We start from the raw sequence: 16,975 nt of genomic DNA, 5'->3' as shown, positions 1-16,975 counted from the left end.
ATTTTGAGAATATTTGAGTTTTAGTTGATTTTGCTTGAAGAAACCAAATTGTTCTTTTGTTTCATATGTGGCTGATGTTGGAATCTCTCCAACAAACATTTTCTAGGAACTTTCATTTTTAGGACATTTCAGTGGAAAAACAACTCATCCATGCATTAAATTACAGTCCAACCGGATGGACCCGATTTCTAATCCATGGATATATTGAGAACATTGATGCGAACGTGTATAAGGATGACTCGTATAATGACTTATCAATGGTTTGTGTCGGACAGGGTGGACAGGGTGTTTTCATATCCTTTAATTTAAATGCACTCGTCTGACATCAGCTCATGTTGACAGCTGAAGTTGTGTGAACTGCAATTGCGTGGACTGGAAAACTGGTGAGAGGACACTCTACACAGCCAATAACATGAGAGCGGATGAAACTCACATGATCTCAATATTTAAGACAAGCCGAAACAAGACTTCCTCGCAATTATCCCATGAATGTATGGATGTATGTTGAATGGTTAAATTATACCTCCAAATGTTTTGGCAGTATTTAGACGCAGATCATATAGTCTTGTGAAGTATTTATTTAGAGTTAATGGCCTTCCACAACAGACTCCATTCAGATCATCTGTCATCAGAGTGGAAATTCACACAGACAGTAAACAGCACATCACACAAGGTCGCAACTACCTTTCAATGGCTTCTCACGCAGCTTACACTGGCCATATTTAATCTATTCCATACTAGCTACTCTATTTTTTCACCTATTCATTCTTTATTATTATTATATATTTACATTTACATAGCCTATATTTTACATATTATTGTACTCTCTTGAGTAGGTACTTATTTATTTTTGTAGCAAAGATTTTATACTTCGCTAAAAAAGTGTTATAACTATATAGTCTATATAGTTATGAATGTGTGTAGTTTGAATGTAATCTGGACGTACTACATTCTCCATGTTGTCATTATCATGTGACCTACAGTTGTGTTACTTCACTGCCATTCAAAAATACTCTCCCGTGGCCTCATGGGGTAGAAAAGTGTCCGTCGTGTCCAAAGTCCAGTGTCCGGACTTTTTGCCGACTCTATTATGAGTAGGCCTATTGTGAATTCGGACATACTCCTTTAGTCATATACTGTTTTTCCCCTTCTATATACTGTTTTTCCCCATATAGTAGAAAAGTATGTGATTTCAGATGCTGCTATTGAGATCTTGTTTCTTAGGTCACATCCACACGATGCCAGTGCTTTCCCTATCTGATCTCAAGAAATAACGGTGTAAACATTAAACCACTGAAACCGACTCAAAACGATAGTATACATGCCAGACCAGTATGTGGCACTGTAATTCTGCCACAGAAACACACAAAAAATGGAGAAGAAGAGTTGTTGCTAGAAGGGGTACAACCAAGGGGGTAATCCAGCACCCGAAAACCTTCCATAAGGGCAGCCATTGCTAACCAACCCATCACCTGCTGTTAGCATCCCATTGACTCCCATTCATTTTGGCGTCACTTTGACAGAGAATAACTTTAACATCTGAGGCGTTTAAAGACTCCATTTGACCATTGTTTATTTCTAAAGAAACACAACAATGTATAAAAGGCTCCATTACCTTGTATCTTACACTATCGCCCCGTAGAAGCCGTTTTTGTAAAAAATAGGCTAACGATTGCGTCATAACCACGCGACTCTGTCGCATAGTAGAGAAATTACCGTATAGACATACAGGAGGAGAAGCTCGCAGGCAATCTTTTACTGTCTATGAGGCAATCGGGGGGACGTGGAGGCATAATGTCCGATAAAGTCAAGGGAGAAGCATGGGGAGAAGCCCATAGAGAGCCAAAAGCAACGGGACAAAATATTTCAACAACGTGATTCAGATTTCGCTTTGCACAACTACTACTTTAACCGTGCCAATGTAAAAAAATTGTTTAGTACTGTAAATGTTTTGAAGTCACAATAATGGTGATCAGTGTTCCATTTGCTTGGGATCTTGGACCTTGTATATTATTCATATTCAAATTTCTGATCTAGCCAAGTCAGAAGTGTGACAAATGAGCGTTTTTTCAGAGGTTCTTCACCGGTTCTTTGACTAAGGTGCTATATAGCACCTCTGAAGAACCACTGAAGAACCACTGAAGCACCAAAATTGGTGCTATATAGCACTAAAAAAGGTTCCCCTATGATTACGAGCCAAGAACCATTTTTGGTGCCATATAGAACCTTTTTTTTTAGAGTGATTTGTTAAAACGATGACAAGCTAGAATATAAAATAAGCTAATTGGCTGATTTTAAGTTACTTTTTTAAGTTTTTTAAGTTTAAGTTACAAAATGCTATTATTAGCGTAATTTCAGCATAAAGATATACCAATACCTTATTATAAAATGCATAATTGTTCGTAGATGGATATTTCACAATAGTGAAGTGATTTTACAAGAAATCTCCAAGAGTGCAGTTAGATACAAGAGAAGTCCTACTGTGGAATTACTGTGAAATTAATGCAGTTATTAACCTGGAATTACTAGCCAAACCATGGCATGGTTATGTTTCCAATTTGAATGGATTTTGCAACAGCTGGAGTTTGTCTTATCGTGAATTAGGGCTGCATGGTTTGGGTAAAATATCTAATTGTGATTATTATATTTGTCAACAAAAAATTATTTTAAGCATATAAAGGAACACTCCACTTTTTTTGAAAATAGACTAATTTTCCAACTCCCCTAGAGTTAAACAGTTGAGTTTTACCCTTTTCTAATCCATTCAGCCGATCTCTGGGTCGGGCGGTAGCACTTTTAGCATAGCTTAGCATAGATCATTGAATCTGATTAGACCCTTAGCGTCTCGCTCAAAAAATGACCAAAGAGTTTCGCTCCTTGTTGACGGAAGTTAGCCTATTTTCAGGCGCTGCGTAATATCATTGCGCCGCTGCACCCATGGTACGGCAGCAAAGTTCCTTGATTATTACGCAGGAATGAGAGTATAATTCCTAGCCCTATTGGCCAAGAAAATCACAACTTTTCATTTTCCGTCGGTCTTAGTACACGATGTAACTACAGAAGAGTCAAGTTTTAAATAAGAACAATATCGAAACTCTTTTGTCATTTTTGAGTGAGATGCTAGCGGTCTAATCAGATTCAATGATCTATGCTAAGCTATGCTAAAAGTGCTTCCGCCAGATCCGGAGATCGGCTGAATGGATTCGAAAACGGTAAAACGCAACTGTTTAACTCTAGGGGAGTTGGAAAATGAGCCTGTTTTCAAAAAAGTGGAGTGTTCCTTTAAGCATTGCTTGCCAAAGATATAGAAAATGAGTTTGGGCCATATAAATTTAATTTGGCAATTTTCTTAAAGACTGGGTATTGTCCCATACTGTAGATTTCAACGTAGCAAAACACATACCTGGATATCCCGAAACATTTTCACACCAATAGCATTATTTGAGGGTGAGAAAACTTTTGAGAAATTCTGCAGTATAATTTATGATACATAAAACAGAACAACTAGAGATGTATAGAATTCTTAACAAAACACTGCATTTTACACCCATTTACTGCCATAAGCTTTGATGGCTCTGTAGGAAAGTTCCCTGCACTTTTAAACACTGCACTCTAACCCTAACATTTTGTATTACACTATGCCGTAACGATCAAGCACTGTCATGCATATGTGCATGCAACTGGCTGAATCATTTTTAGCAATATACTCTGGAGCAGTACCACTGGTAAAGCACCATTCCAAACAGACAGCAGGTTTCTTTTGAAATCAGCTGGAGTGGGTTAGTGGATGGGGGTGGGAGTGACATCGCGGCTCAAGTGGCAACATTTGTGCCGTTCCAGCGAGACGGGATCGGAGGCCACAGCTGAATCTGTTCCGTTTGATCCGGTCGATGAGAAAGACTGAAGGAGCCAAAGCTACATAGCTGAAACTCTTTAGACGCATGCTGGTTAACTCATGGTGTGAGAAAACAAGACAAATCCCACTGACCCCTTCTCTGATCCTTCTTCCTCTTTTCCATTCATCCCTTCGTTGTTTATCTCCCTCTCCCTGTTATTTTCACTCCGCTCCTTTTCCAGGTACCCGAGACAACCATCCGAGAGCCTATAAGCACTACAGCGATAGCTTCCAAAGCCCCAAAGGTTTTATGTGATACCGCCGCTCTGACAGAGGCATGTTTGGGTCCGTAAGTGGGATTTTATCTTGGTCCGAAAAATACAAACCAAGCAGAGGATGTTTGTGAGTTGTTCGACAACAAATGCGAGTGTCCGCAGGTCTAATGTGAGCAGTAGGCAGCAAACTTGAGACAAGGGGGGAGGTTGAATTGGGAACTTCAGGGACCACCTGTTGTAGCACAAGACACTGATATGGCTGTGAACAGTTTCTATGGTTTTAGAAGTTGATTTGGGCCCAGGCCCAGTGGACGGTCTCTGCTGTGGCCGCTGACAGAGGGACCGTATCTGCAGCTGTCCCTGTTAATTATACTGTTATCCCCGGTTTGGGAGGCATCCCAATCAAACTGTGGAGTAGATAGAGAGCATGACTTCATTGACTCCACGTCGTCCACAGAGAATCATATCTCCCAATTTTTTACCCCTCATAAACGCCTTTGGGTGTTATTGCTTAATCTAACTCGCACCTATAAACTCTGCTGTTCCCACACTGTCAAAGACTTGAGACAATGAACTCGTTTTACTTTGAATGGGAGAAAGTACAACACGCAATATTTACACTTCTAAATAAAAGAGCCAATTGCCAATTGGTCGCATCACTGCCGCTCCGCTGCCTTTAGAAGCTCTATGTTCTAAAATTTCGCTGAGATTCAGATTTAATTGATTTTAAATGTGAAATTTAATCATAAGCTTGGTGAAGAGCTTTGGAGAATTTGTTGTTTCCCCATTTAAAGAAATAGATGCTGTACTTGCATGACTGAAATAGCTGCCCGAGAGGTGTTTCAAAGATGGCCGCCAAGTGAAATGACTTGCCTTAACCCTCATCTGTCCCTCGTACTCTGTAACAAATCAGTCTCTCGTGGGTCAAAATGACCCAAAGGCCTAAAATTATACTTTTTTTTTTTGGTCCAGAAAGCTTGTATCATTTCATTTTTATAATGTTTTCTATTTTTAATGCAATTTTTTTATTATTTACCTTAAAATTACTAGATTTTATCAATAAATAATATAATTTAAGCATATTCTTTAAACTTAAATTCAAAATAACTCAACATTTCAAGCATAACCCTGTTAATTCAGCTCTGAATATCTCACATTGGGGGTCTCTGCCGACCTCTTGTGGAAAAAAGATAATATAATAACATGATATTTCATGACTTTTGCCACTAGATGGCCTTATATCTCTATATGGAGCAAATGAGCTGGTTCGCTGGGTCCTAAAGTTAGTATGTATTCAGATACACATGTAGACTATAATATTATAATATATTATATTAATATTATAAAATATATTTTTGGTAAAGTTTAGTTTTCATTTTGATAATTTATTTAGGTGTTCCATGTGTTCTGAAGCATTCCTCGCATTCAATTCATTCCTAAGGGGGTAAAATTGACCCGTGAGGGACTGCTTTGTTACTTTCTTTAATTTTAACCACATAAACTCCTCGGATCCAGTGAATTTTTTGGGGGGCAGTCGTGGTTCAAGTGTGACAAAAGTCCTAAGGTCTTGGACCCCTCCACTGAACACTACATTTTTATTTTATTATTTCAAAAATTAATTTCAGGTCAAAATGACGGACAGATGGACCGATGAGGGTTAAAAGGGCCTTTGACACTTAGAGTAAATTACCACTTCCACTTTGAATAGATAGTGTGCCACAATATAGGCACATGAGCACTGTAAAAAAAAATTTAGGTCTCCAATTGAACATTTTCTAGTGACCGATCACATCTAAATTTTTCAGTTGGCCAAATTGAATTTCTGTGAATTGATGCAATTTAATTCACAGAAATTAAATTTGGCCAACTAAAAAATTTGGATGTGATCAGTCACAAGAAAATGTTCAATTGGAGACCTGATTTATTTTTACAGTGAGTACGGAAGCCCATTTCTGCCACATAAAATCATACTTTGGTAAATCATAATTATGACATACTAGGTAAATAAAAAAGTATCATATAAAAAGTCAAAAAGACATTAAAAAAAGTCAAAATGATGACATAACATAATGTAATATAACATAATGATGAGATAAAAAGTCAAAATTATGAAAAAGGTAACACCAACAACTGGACCTCCGTCTCCTGTCTATTTCTTCTGGGAACTTGCATGAAGCCACAATATCTGTTATTAGCTGCTTTTTATTTGTTCAGGCTCTGCAATGGTGTTATTGGTAACTAAAACCATTACAAAGAATTTTTGTGAAATTCAGCCAAAATATTTTATGATTCTAAGACAGAAACAGTATTCCATATCAAACACCTGTAAGAAAATAAATAAATAAATAAAAATTCTTAATTATGACGTAATATGTCATAATTTTGTTTTTTAATCAGATAATTATGACTGAAGTATTAAAGTATTTTACTAAAGTAAAGTATGTTGACATACATTGTCATAATTGTGTGACCTTTTCACCACTAGATGGTAGCATGTATTTGATTAATTACATTTTGTCACGAATGAATAATACAAGAATCTTTAATAAATGATGCTGTAAAAAATAACCCTAAAAAATACAATGTTCTATACCACTAAGTATCTTTAAATATATATCATACATCAATATTTTTTAAGGTAATAATAATATGATGTCGTCCGGGATAAGGTCACAAAGTTATCAGAAAGTGGCCTAGGCATTTAACTTTTTTTTGCTTTTAGGTTCCATAAAAAACATACTATGTTGTAGGCTATTTATGCAAACAACGATGCATTACCTGTACTCCTCAAAAAGAATCACTAAACCGGTTCTTTGAAACGAACTGTTCGAAAGAACCGATTCGCGGGAATGAGTCGGACTTCCCGTCACTACCCATATCTAAAAGTGTCCTGTTTGACTCTCCGTAGTAACTTAAAGGGTCACGTGATCATAACAACAAAAAATTACCGCGAAAACGGGGAGTACACTTTACTTTACTAAGCAACGACTTTATCCCAGAAATTTCGACATATTTTGGGTACAAACAATTTTATAATGTTCTGCGAAAAAGCAGTCGAGCTTATTAGAGAACTTCATCGGATGGGCGATGGTCAGCTGCCCGCGTTTAATGTAAGTAACGCGCTCCGTACAGTTTAACTTGCAGTGTTTAATAGAACACTTTAGCTGCCATACTTTCAGCAGATGATAACAGTCGGATGTCATTAACATGTCAAAGTTTAGTCATACCGGTTTGTCCTGGATTTTCCACAGGAAGACAGTATTCGGCAAGTCCTGGAGGAAATGAAGGCTCTGTACGAACAGAATCAGACTGATGTGTAAGTCTGTGCTCCGCTCTCACACCATTGACTCCAATGCTTTCTGTGTTTGAGTAACGTTAGTTCGCAGATGGCAGGCTCTGCAACGGTGTTATTGTTAACTAAAACCATTACTAATCATTTTTGTTACATTCAGCCAAAATATTTTATGATTCTAAGACAGAAACAGTATGCCACATCAAACACGTCAGGGAAAGAATTTTTTTTTTTTAAATTATGACAAAAAAATCTGAATTATGACGTAACGTCATAATTGCGTTTTTTTTTAAATCAGATAATTATGACTGAAGTATTTTACCAAAGTATGTTGACATACATTGCCATAATTTTGACATAATTTAAACTTTTTATATCATGACCGACTTTTTCATTGCAAAATGACTTGGTATGTCATGATGTTGACTTTTTCCTCTTAATGACTTTTAGCTCACGTTTTTTAAAATACATTTTTACGTCATAATTTAACTTTTTATGTCAGTGTTTTTTTTATAATCATGACTCAATCTAGAGTTTGTTTATAATAGTTATGATTTTGTATCTCATAATTATGTATATCTCATTGACAACTGTCACAAACAACTTTTTTCATCATTTTTGTATATGAAGTAAAGCTGAAATAAGATAAACATTAGACGAAAATGTAAAAAGCTTAAGAAAATGAGAGGAAAACTAAATTGGCTATATATATATATATATATATAAATGAAAAAGTACATACATTTACTACAATGTGAAAAAACAAAACATAAAAATAAAAGCTAAAAATATTACAAAATATTGGTGTGATTAAGTCTTAAACAAGCCAATATACTCCAAATTAACCTGTAATTTTGTAGGAATGAGGCAAAGACCGAGGGCAAGAGCGAGCTGATACCATCCATCAAGTTCCGCCACAGCTGCCTACTGAGGAACCAGCGCTGTATCTCCGCATACCTGTGAGTGATTCACTGTTTTCCTGTTATCCATCATCTGCTTCCCTCTTGAGACCTTGGCAGGTGTGATCAAACGCATCTCTCTTTCTTCCCACAGTTATGATCGCCTCCTGCGAATCCGTGCTCTCAGATGGGAGTACGGCAGTGTACTGCCCACAGCCATTAGGTTTCACATGTGTGCTGAAGAGGTGGGCCTGCATTTCCTCTGTGTAACAAATATTACATGCTACTTGTTTCTTCTTGGTGCGTGACTGACATGTTAATTCAATGCTTATAAATCAGATGGAGTGGTTCAATCAGTATAAAAAGTCCTTGGCAACCTATATGAGATCAATTGGGGGAGAGGAAGGTTTGGACATAACACAGGATATGAAGCCCCCTAAGAGTTTATACATTGAGGTGAGTGCAGTGTTATTTTAGTATCTCTGACATAATGTTATAGTTTGTATTAATATTTTAAAGGGTTTCTTTATTTATCTTTTTATTTTAAAGTTTTAATAAGTGTGTTTTTGTCATTTCATTAGATTTTTATTATATTTTGTCATATACACCTTTTATTTTATTTCAGTTTTAGTTAGTTTAGTACAATCAATAATGCAATATAACAATTTTATTTATTTATTTATATATATATATATATATATATATATATATATATATATATATATATATATATATATATATATATATATATATATATATATATATATATATATATATATATATTAACATTATGACAAGTGAGGTGAATAACACTGATTATCTCTTCATCACGGCACCTGTTAGTGGGTGGTATATGTTAGCCAGCAAGTAAAATTTTTTTCCTCAAAGTTGATGTGTTAGAAGCAGGAAAAATGTGCAAGCGTAAGGATTTTAGCAACTGGGTCAGAGCATCTCCAAAACTGCAACGGTCAGTCAGTCTCTATCAAAAGTGGTCCAAGGAAGGAACAGTGGTGAAACAACGACAGGGTCATGGGTGGCCAAGGCTCATTGATGCACGTGGGGAGCGAAGGCTGGCCTGCGTGGTCCGATCAAACAGACGAGCTACTGTAGCTCGACACAGTATTAGGTCATAATGTTATGCCTGATCGGTATAGTAGTATTTAGTAGTAGTAGTAGTAGTAGTAGTAGTATTTAGTATTTATACAACAGTAATATTTTTTTTTCTACCTTGTAAAATGACCATTACAGCTATTAGAATGTGTAAATGTGCTTAAAATGTAATGATCTTAACATAGGATTTATTACCTCTATAAAAAATAATTTATTTTGGGATAATTTTGGTTTTGCATGTGTGAAATTCAGTCATTTAGCTAAACGCACAGGAACTTTATTAGCACTGATGTTTCTGTTCCTTCATATTCAGGTGCGGTGTCTTAAAGACCATGGAGAGTTTGAAATAGATGATGGCACTGTGATTCTGCTGAAGAAAAATAGCCAGGTAACTATTCTTAAGGGCATGTTTTAATCGGACCGGGGGCCTATACCATGAAGCCGGTTTAGCTGACTAGCCAGAAATGTTTAAGCTTAGTTTGTGCCAATCTTGGGTTTTAGGTAGCATTTAAAGTGGTTTGGCTTTTAGCTGTGTTCATCTCCATAGTAACTTACGCTCCACGGCTAACCTGCTCCAGGGCAGGCTATGTTCTGGATAAGAGATCTCAAACTGAAATTGGACCAATCAGCTGTGAGCAAAGTGACACAGCTCTGATGCAATAAAGTCACTCCCCCCTTTTCTACTCCAAATTAAAGGTTACTACATAGCAAATGTTTTTTATTAATATAATTCGCCTATAAAAAGGTCTTACAAATAAGCTTTAAAATCAATAAGTAAAGCTATAAAAATTGCTACATGAGCTTAAATGTTCAATTCTCTCTACCAACTAAACTAATTTCATAACTTTTACTTGCAATGACATAAGATTTTTCTTTAAGTTGTCCGCTTTCATAGACAGCTCTTTTCTTCTTGCTGTGTAAACTTGTTTAAATTGTTAATAATTTTCAATCATGTAATATTCTGCGGAAGAGAGAAATGAATCCACAGCATGTGATTGGCTGTTCACTACTGATGTCACAGCTTAACTCTGAAACTCAGGATCAAAGCCTGAGTTGACAGAGAAAGCTGATGATCAGCATCATGGGACCAACAAAGCCTGAATAGATTGGTTTGGTTTTGTCAACTCGAAACTAATCCTGAAACTCTGAGTTTGTTAAACTATCATGTCAAGTCAACTTTATTTATATAGTGCTTTTAACAATGTAGATTGTTTCAAAGCAGCTTTACAGTGTTAAACAGGAAAATAATGCAGAATAATTTTATTCAGCTGTATAGCCATTCTGGAAAAAACGCTGATGTCATCAGTTCATTTCAATTATCATACAGTGACAGTGTGGGCTTTAGATCAATAATTCGATCAGTAATTTAGTTTAAATGGTTCATTTAGTTTATTAATTAGATTTATTTCAATGTTTAGTTGAAAAATTGAGTGGTTTCATCATGGTACAGGCCCCTGAAAGACTGCTTGTGTGTTTATATTGCATAACGCGTTTCACCCGTTCTCTCTTCACAGCACTTCTTACCCAGATGGAAATGTGAGCAGCTTATTCGGCAGGGTATATTAGAGCATGTCATCTCCTAGGAATGAGCAGTTGATTGTGGATACTCATATATTTTCATCTCTTTAACAATTGAAGCGTTATAAAATTACATTTGATTGATCCCATCAGAAAGTAACACGTGCACAGGTAAAACTTTACTTGCTCACATTCTTTACAGTGGGATAATACATGATGCATTTACAACACAGTGGTGTCACATTTTATCTCCCAAAGGTAGCCAGCTCTTTTAAACAAGGTGAACATCAACTGTAACACTTAGAATAACTTATATCCAAGTGGACATTAGTGCAGCATGATTAAAAATTGTGCAATTAGAAGATAGTATTTGTATCAAAACTGTACATTGAGTGAATACTGTGCTTTTGGTTATTTGCACCAAAATGGGCATTAAAACAGCTGTAAAAAAAGTGTCTCTTATTTTACTATCAAATACTTGAAGCTAAGAGTCGCAAGAACGCTTGCTGTTTGTACCCTACATTACAGTGAACAAATAAAGGAATGTGTAACGCTGTCCTTGACACATGATCAAATCTCTTACTACACGAGTCTTGTTCATTGGTATTCATTTGCCTCTGAAGAGACTATAAAATATGATCTTAAATTAACTTTACGCTTCATCCTCTTTATATCATTGAAAACAGCATGATTTAAATACAATATGCTGTTAGAGTAACTGTAAGACTTTGCATTCTTTGTGCTTTCACTTTAACACTAGGATTGTTTACTGCTTTTACAAAAAAAAACAATTCGCACCAAAATACAAAAGTGCACTAGCGGGTGGGACTTCACAGTCCAGTACAACAGGTAAAGGCTCATCATGGAGTGAAGCAAGGCTAAGCTGTAAGCGATGCTGGGGCGATTTTACGTAGCAGTTTATTTAGGGCGATCACTTTCTCCTCCAGCAGGAAAGACTTCTTCTCTGCACTCTTCTGCCTCTGCTCCGTCACCTGAAGAGCCTTCATGAGCTGAGAGTTTTCCACATACAGGTCCTTCAGCAGCAGATCCGACTTGGCATTTTTGGCCAGCTATAGAGGGGGAAGTTAGAGAGGCGATTGTCACTATACAAAATTAATCAAGCTTTGGAACAGCATATTAATATACCATTTCTGTTTGTATACTACAGTCTTATATATGGATGAAATGCACAGTTGAACTACTACATTTGCCAAAATGTGCACAAAAAGACACTATCCCAGCTTTGTTTCCATCCTAAGTTGCAAATTTGACTTATGCCCAAAATTTGTATATCACAAAACATTTGTGAATAGAAGACGTTTCCATCCCATGTGTTCAAGAGAACAAATAAATCCCTTCCTGGGAAACTGGCACAAAATATCTAATAAAAATGGAAGTTGCTGCAATCGGGGAAGCTCCTGTGGCTCTTTTATCCTACATCATAAATGGCATGCGTCTCGAAGACGAAATGCATTATAAATGCAGTCACGTTATCTTGCATTCGGATGCCTGGTGTTTGGGGATGCAATTGAGAGACGCTTATAGGAGGCAATTAAACCAAATCATTCAGATGACAGACTGGCTCAGGCATTTCAGAATGATCAAACCAACATTTGGTTTGATATTGGTCCACTGGTTAGTCCAATTACGCACAACAGTGCCCAAATGTTTTTGCAATTTATGCTTATGTATTCTTATCGGATTAAATATCTGCCTCAATTGAGCCCATAATAAATTGTTACATTTATATAGCACTTTTCTGGGTAGAGAGAGGGAGAGTGTAAGTGAGAGAGTCTCCTCAACCACCACCAATGTGCAGCATCCACCTGGATGATGCGACGGCAGCCATATTGCGCCAGAACGCCCACCACACACCAGCTTATGGCCAATCAGTATGTGGATGATTAGGAGGCCATGATGGACAGAGGCCAATGGGCACATTTGGTCAGGATGCCGGGGTTAGACCCCTACTCTTTTTCCGAAGGACATCCTGGGATTTTTAATGACCAGAGAGAGTCAGGACCTCTGTTTAAGGCTTGGTGTGTTCCAGGCTTTACAGTATAGTGTCCCCATCACTGTACTGGGGCGTTAGGACCCACACAGGGTGAGCTCCCCCGGCTGGCCTCACTAACACCTCTACCAGCAGCAACCTAGTTTTCCCAGGAGGTCTCCCATCCAGGTACTGACAAGGCCCATCCCTGCTTAGCTTCAGCGGGAAACCAGTGTTGGGCTACAAGGTGATATGGCTGCCATACGTTTAGAATTTAATGCAACATCCCAAAACGTGCATAAAAACAGGTGGATGGAAACATAGCTAATGTCAAGTGCTCGACTGTTCATTTCCAGTGAGGAACGACAACTTTCTCTAGTTATTGGACTGGCAAACGTTTAGACTTTTTATTGATGATACCTAAACATACAGCATGTGGGGTTGTCGTGAATTTCTTTACCAATTGCAAAATGCCAACTAATGTCTCACTACTTTTCTATAGTTTTTAGTATGTAAGTATTATGCAGTAATAAAATACATGTGATTTTAAAGTGCCCTATTATGCTATTTTAAAAGTTTCAAACTTAGTTTTGGAGGTTTCCTTCATTAGGTTTACATGCATCTAAGGTCAAAAAAACTAATTCTCATAATATACATTGTAAAAGGTCTGCAAAGTTTGAAAGATGTGCAATCACAAACAGCTATATTTCACACTACATGAAAGGCAACATCCGGAAAAGCATATTGGGGAACTTTAAAGCCATGTGTATGTGGTCACCTGTTCTTTTAGCTGGTTGACTTTCTCCTGCAGCATGACACGGGTGTTTTTCAGCTTGGCTTCAACCTCGTCCATACGCTCCTGCATACTCACCATCAATTTCTCGTATTGCTCCTGTTTGATTTAATAGTTTGTAAATAAAAATACTTGAGGTGAAAACTTAAACATGATAAAAACAGTAGTGGCCAAAAGTGGTCCAGCTTAGGAAAATTGACACCTTCACCCTTTGTTTAAATATTAATAATTTTGTAATCATATTACGTAGTTGTGCTTTGGGTCAGTTGTTTTATTTGAGATAACACAATGAAACGTCATATTATGCAGACTTTTTTTGGCCAGGCTGTCATTCAAAGAAATGTAAAAATGAGAGAGAACCAACGAAATATGAATAACTATTACGTTTTAGTCAATGTATACTTTTATCCTGAGCTTTTAGTTTTTTCTATGCATTTTTTGCATGTATAAAATATAAACTGTAGCTGTAGTTTGCCTTTTTTGCCAAATGATTGTCAGATAAATACCTTAACCAAGTTTAGTTTAGTTTTTCCTTCATATCTAAAATATTTCAAAAATATAAATTATTTTCCTCTTATTTTGATCATCTAAAGGGATAGTTCATTCAAAAATGGAAATTTACTCACAGGTGTTCCAAACCTGATTGAGTTTCTTTCTTCTAATGAACACAAAAGATGATATTTTTAAGAATATGGGGAACTAAACAATTGATGGGCCCCATTGACTTCCATAGTATGGAAAAAAATACTATGGAAGTCATCAGCTGTTTGGTTACCCACATTCTTCAAAATATATTTTGTTTTCAGTGGAAGAAAGAAATTCATACCGGTTTGAAACAAATTAAGGGTGAGAAAGTGATGACCAAATTCACCAAAATTTCATTTTTGGGTGAACTATCCCTATAATTGAACTTATAGGGTCAAAAACAAATATTTCCTCTGGGCATCACTTTTGGTCACTACCGTATATCATAAGGACTTGCATGTTGACTTCCTGTTAGACTGCCTCAAGAATTTGAAAGTGTAGATGTACCTGCTGAAGGCCCATCTGAACGCCGGCTTGCTTGGCCTGAGAGCGAAGCAGACCCTCTAAATCCTGCGTCCTGCGCTGCTGCTCGGCCAGTTGAGTTTGAAGATGAGCCAAGTGCTCCCGGGTGCCAGACCCCACTTGTTCCCTTAGTTCCTGTACCTCACGTACACGCTGAGCCTGGACCAGCGACAGAGCGCTCTCTGCCCTTAGTGCCTAAACCACAGTATCAAACACAAAAGTGAGACCAAAAACAATCATAAGAGATTCTCAATCAGTGAGAAATTAGAAAATGATTTCCAAACCTGTTCAGTTGCCTCATGTTTAGCAGTCTCTAGCTCTGCTTGTTTGTTTCTCAAAGTGAAGCACTCGTGTGTCAGTCTCTGAAGTTCCAGCTCCCGAGTCTGCAGCTGAGCCACCTAAAAAAAAAAAATCATCATAGCTCATCAGAATGATTTCTGAAGGATCATGTGACACTGAAGACTGGAAAAATGGCTGCTGAATATTGTTATATTTGAAAACATTAAAGTAGAAAAAAAATCATTTTAAATTGTAATAATATTTTACAATATTACTTTTTACTGTATTTTTGACCAGATCTTTAATGGGAAGCACAAGATACATTATATACATAATGTGGTTTCATAGACGGTCGAAAAAAAAAAAAAAGAATTCTACAAAATGTTTGAAAATATTTGTACAAAATGTTTAAACAGGAGGATAATTTGAATGCTATACAAGCTGGGCAGTGTTTCTGTGCCCAGGGAAGACAAATGGTTATGAGCTTTCACTTCTGAGACACAGGTTGGGTCCAAAAATCACCCTCTATAGCTTTAAATAGGGGACAGCCATTTGTAGTGGTGTCCGAAAACATAGTGGACGTTATCGAGTGCACTCATTCAATCCCACAATGCACCGCAATAACGAGTGTACAACTGATGTACACTCAATGGCTAGAAAATACCCATAATGCACTGAGAGATTTGCGTGCCAAATGAATTCCCGCATCTGACTAGAAGATGGCGTCCGCAGCTGAATCATCCATCTATCCATTTTCCAATGTGGCTATATCGTACAGGTATACATTTTTAAGTGATTATTAAACTGTTTAATTAAGGTTTATTCATTAGTTTCCATGACAGAGTTCAATATAAATATTTTCATCGTACTACTGCCAGTTTGCTAAGTTTCAATAGATGATTAAACAGCAAGCACAAAATCTGCAAAAGCGACAGCCCTTCCTACACACTCAGTGTATGAATTCACGCACTTGTTTTCATTCACTCCTTCAAGTGAACTACATTAGTGGACTAATGTAGGGAATAGTGAATGAGGGAGCGACTTAGACCTACAGGTGATAATACTTGAATCATCCGTGTACAATACTTTTAAATTACTAGAAACACAATAGTAATAAATGGTATTAATGCCTAAAAATGAATTACTCATTACCTGCAAGATGCCTTGTAAATTAAGTTAGTTTGTACCTTGTAAAATATGTTTCTTCACAATATTATTTGAGTAAAGACTGCAGGAATAGAGGAAGCTCCAATTTGTCTTTTTATGGTGAGTTCGCCAATAATGGCCTATAATAGCAATGACAAGTGTACATTGGTTGTACACAGCAAAAAAAGAATGTATATGGAATTCAATCACAATAGTGCATCCAGAACATTCCTGCAGCGCAAACAGTAGAGAATGATGCTAGCAACGCCAAGGTCATGGGTTCGATTCCCAGAGAATGCATACCTTGGTTAAAAGTGTCATGCATAAATATATATGCATTAAAGCTACACTGTGTGATATTTTCCCCCATCTAGGGGTGAAAAGGTATATGACCATCCAGTGAGTGAGTTTCTGTTCCTCTCAATTCCGATTTCGTTTTAACTCCTACGGTGGCTGATTTAGTCCAAGATTAACATGGCTTCCAGTTCGACCTCGTCCACATTCGACACGGTGCCATCGAGTGTTAAAACGCGAAAGGCGAAGCTTGAATTTACGGGTATGTCCCTCTTTGGCTAATGTACTTTCAAGATGGAGGGGCAACATGGCGACCGGCATTCGAACCCCTTACCCGTATGTATTTTCAATGGCATATTATAAACTTACGAGAATACTTTATTACTTGAAAGAAGTAAATATACATTAATGAGCACATATTTTTGAAAGAACTAAGTGTTTTTAGCTAAGAATAAACTATTGTTACACAGTGTAGCTTTAAAAAATAAATAGAGAGC

At 37.0% G+C, this 16,975-nt stretch overlaps 2 protein-coding genes across 3 annotated transcripts in view; one reads left to right on the top strand and one right to left on the bottom strand.

The window, feature by feature from the left end:
* The first annotated feature begins 7,006 nt into the window (after positions 1–7,006).
* gins1 (GINS complex subunit 1 (Psf1 homolog)) lies at positions 7,007–11,485 on the top strand. Its single transcript, XM_079843396.1, has 7 exons — positions 7,007–7,220; positions 7,362–7,426; positions 8,263–8,361; positions 8,456–8,546; positions 8,641–8,757; positions 9,725–9,799; positions 10,926–11,485. The coding sequence occupies exons 1-7, from the start codon at positions 7,146–7,148 to the stop codon at positions 10,992–10,994; spliced, it is 591 nt and encodes a 196-aa protein (XP_079699522.1). The 5' UTR covers positions 7,007–7,145; the 3' UTR covers positions 10,995–11,485.
* ninl (ninein-like) overlaps positions 11,017–16,975 on the bottom strand; it is a 42,425-nt gene continuing 36,466 nt past the window's right edge. For both annotated transcript variants that reach the window (XM_079843394.1, XM_079843395.1), the window contains 4 exons: positions 15,044–15,157; positions 14,745–14,954; positions 13,698–13,811; positions 11,017–11,999 (listed from right to left, as the gene is read on the bottom strand). In XM_079843394.1, the coding sequence (XP_079699520.1) occupies positions 11,808–11,999; positions 13,698–13,811; positions 14,745–14,954; positions 15,044–15,157 (630 nt within the window). In that variant the 3' untranslated portion in view covers positions 11,017–11,807. The remainder of the gene's footprint in view (positions 12,000–13,697; positions 13,812–14,744; positions 14,955–15,043; positions 15,158–16,975) is intronic.

This window comes from Gobio gobio (assembly GCF_949357685.1).
Source record: "Gobio gobio genome assembly, chromosome: 18".
NCBI classification, from domain to species: Eukaryota; Metazoa; Chordata; class Actinopteri; order Cypriniformes; family Gobionidae; genus Gobio; species Gobio gobio.
Note: the sequence above shows the minus strand (reverse complement) of the source record. Positions and strands in the feature narration are given on the sequence as shown.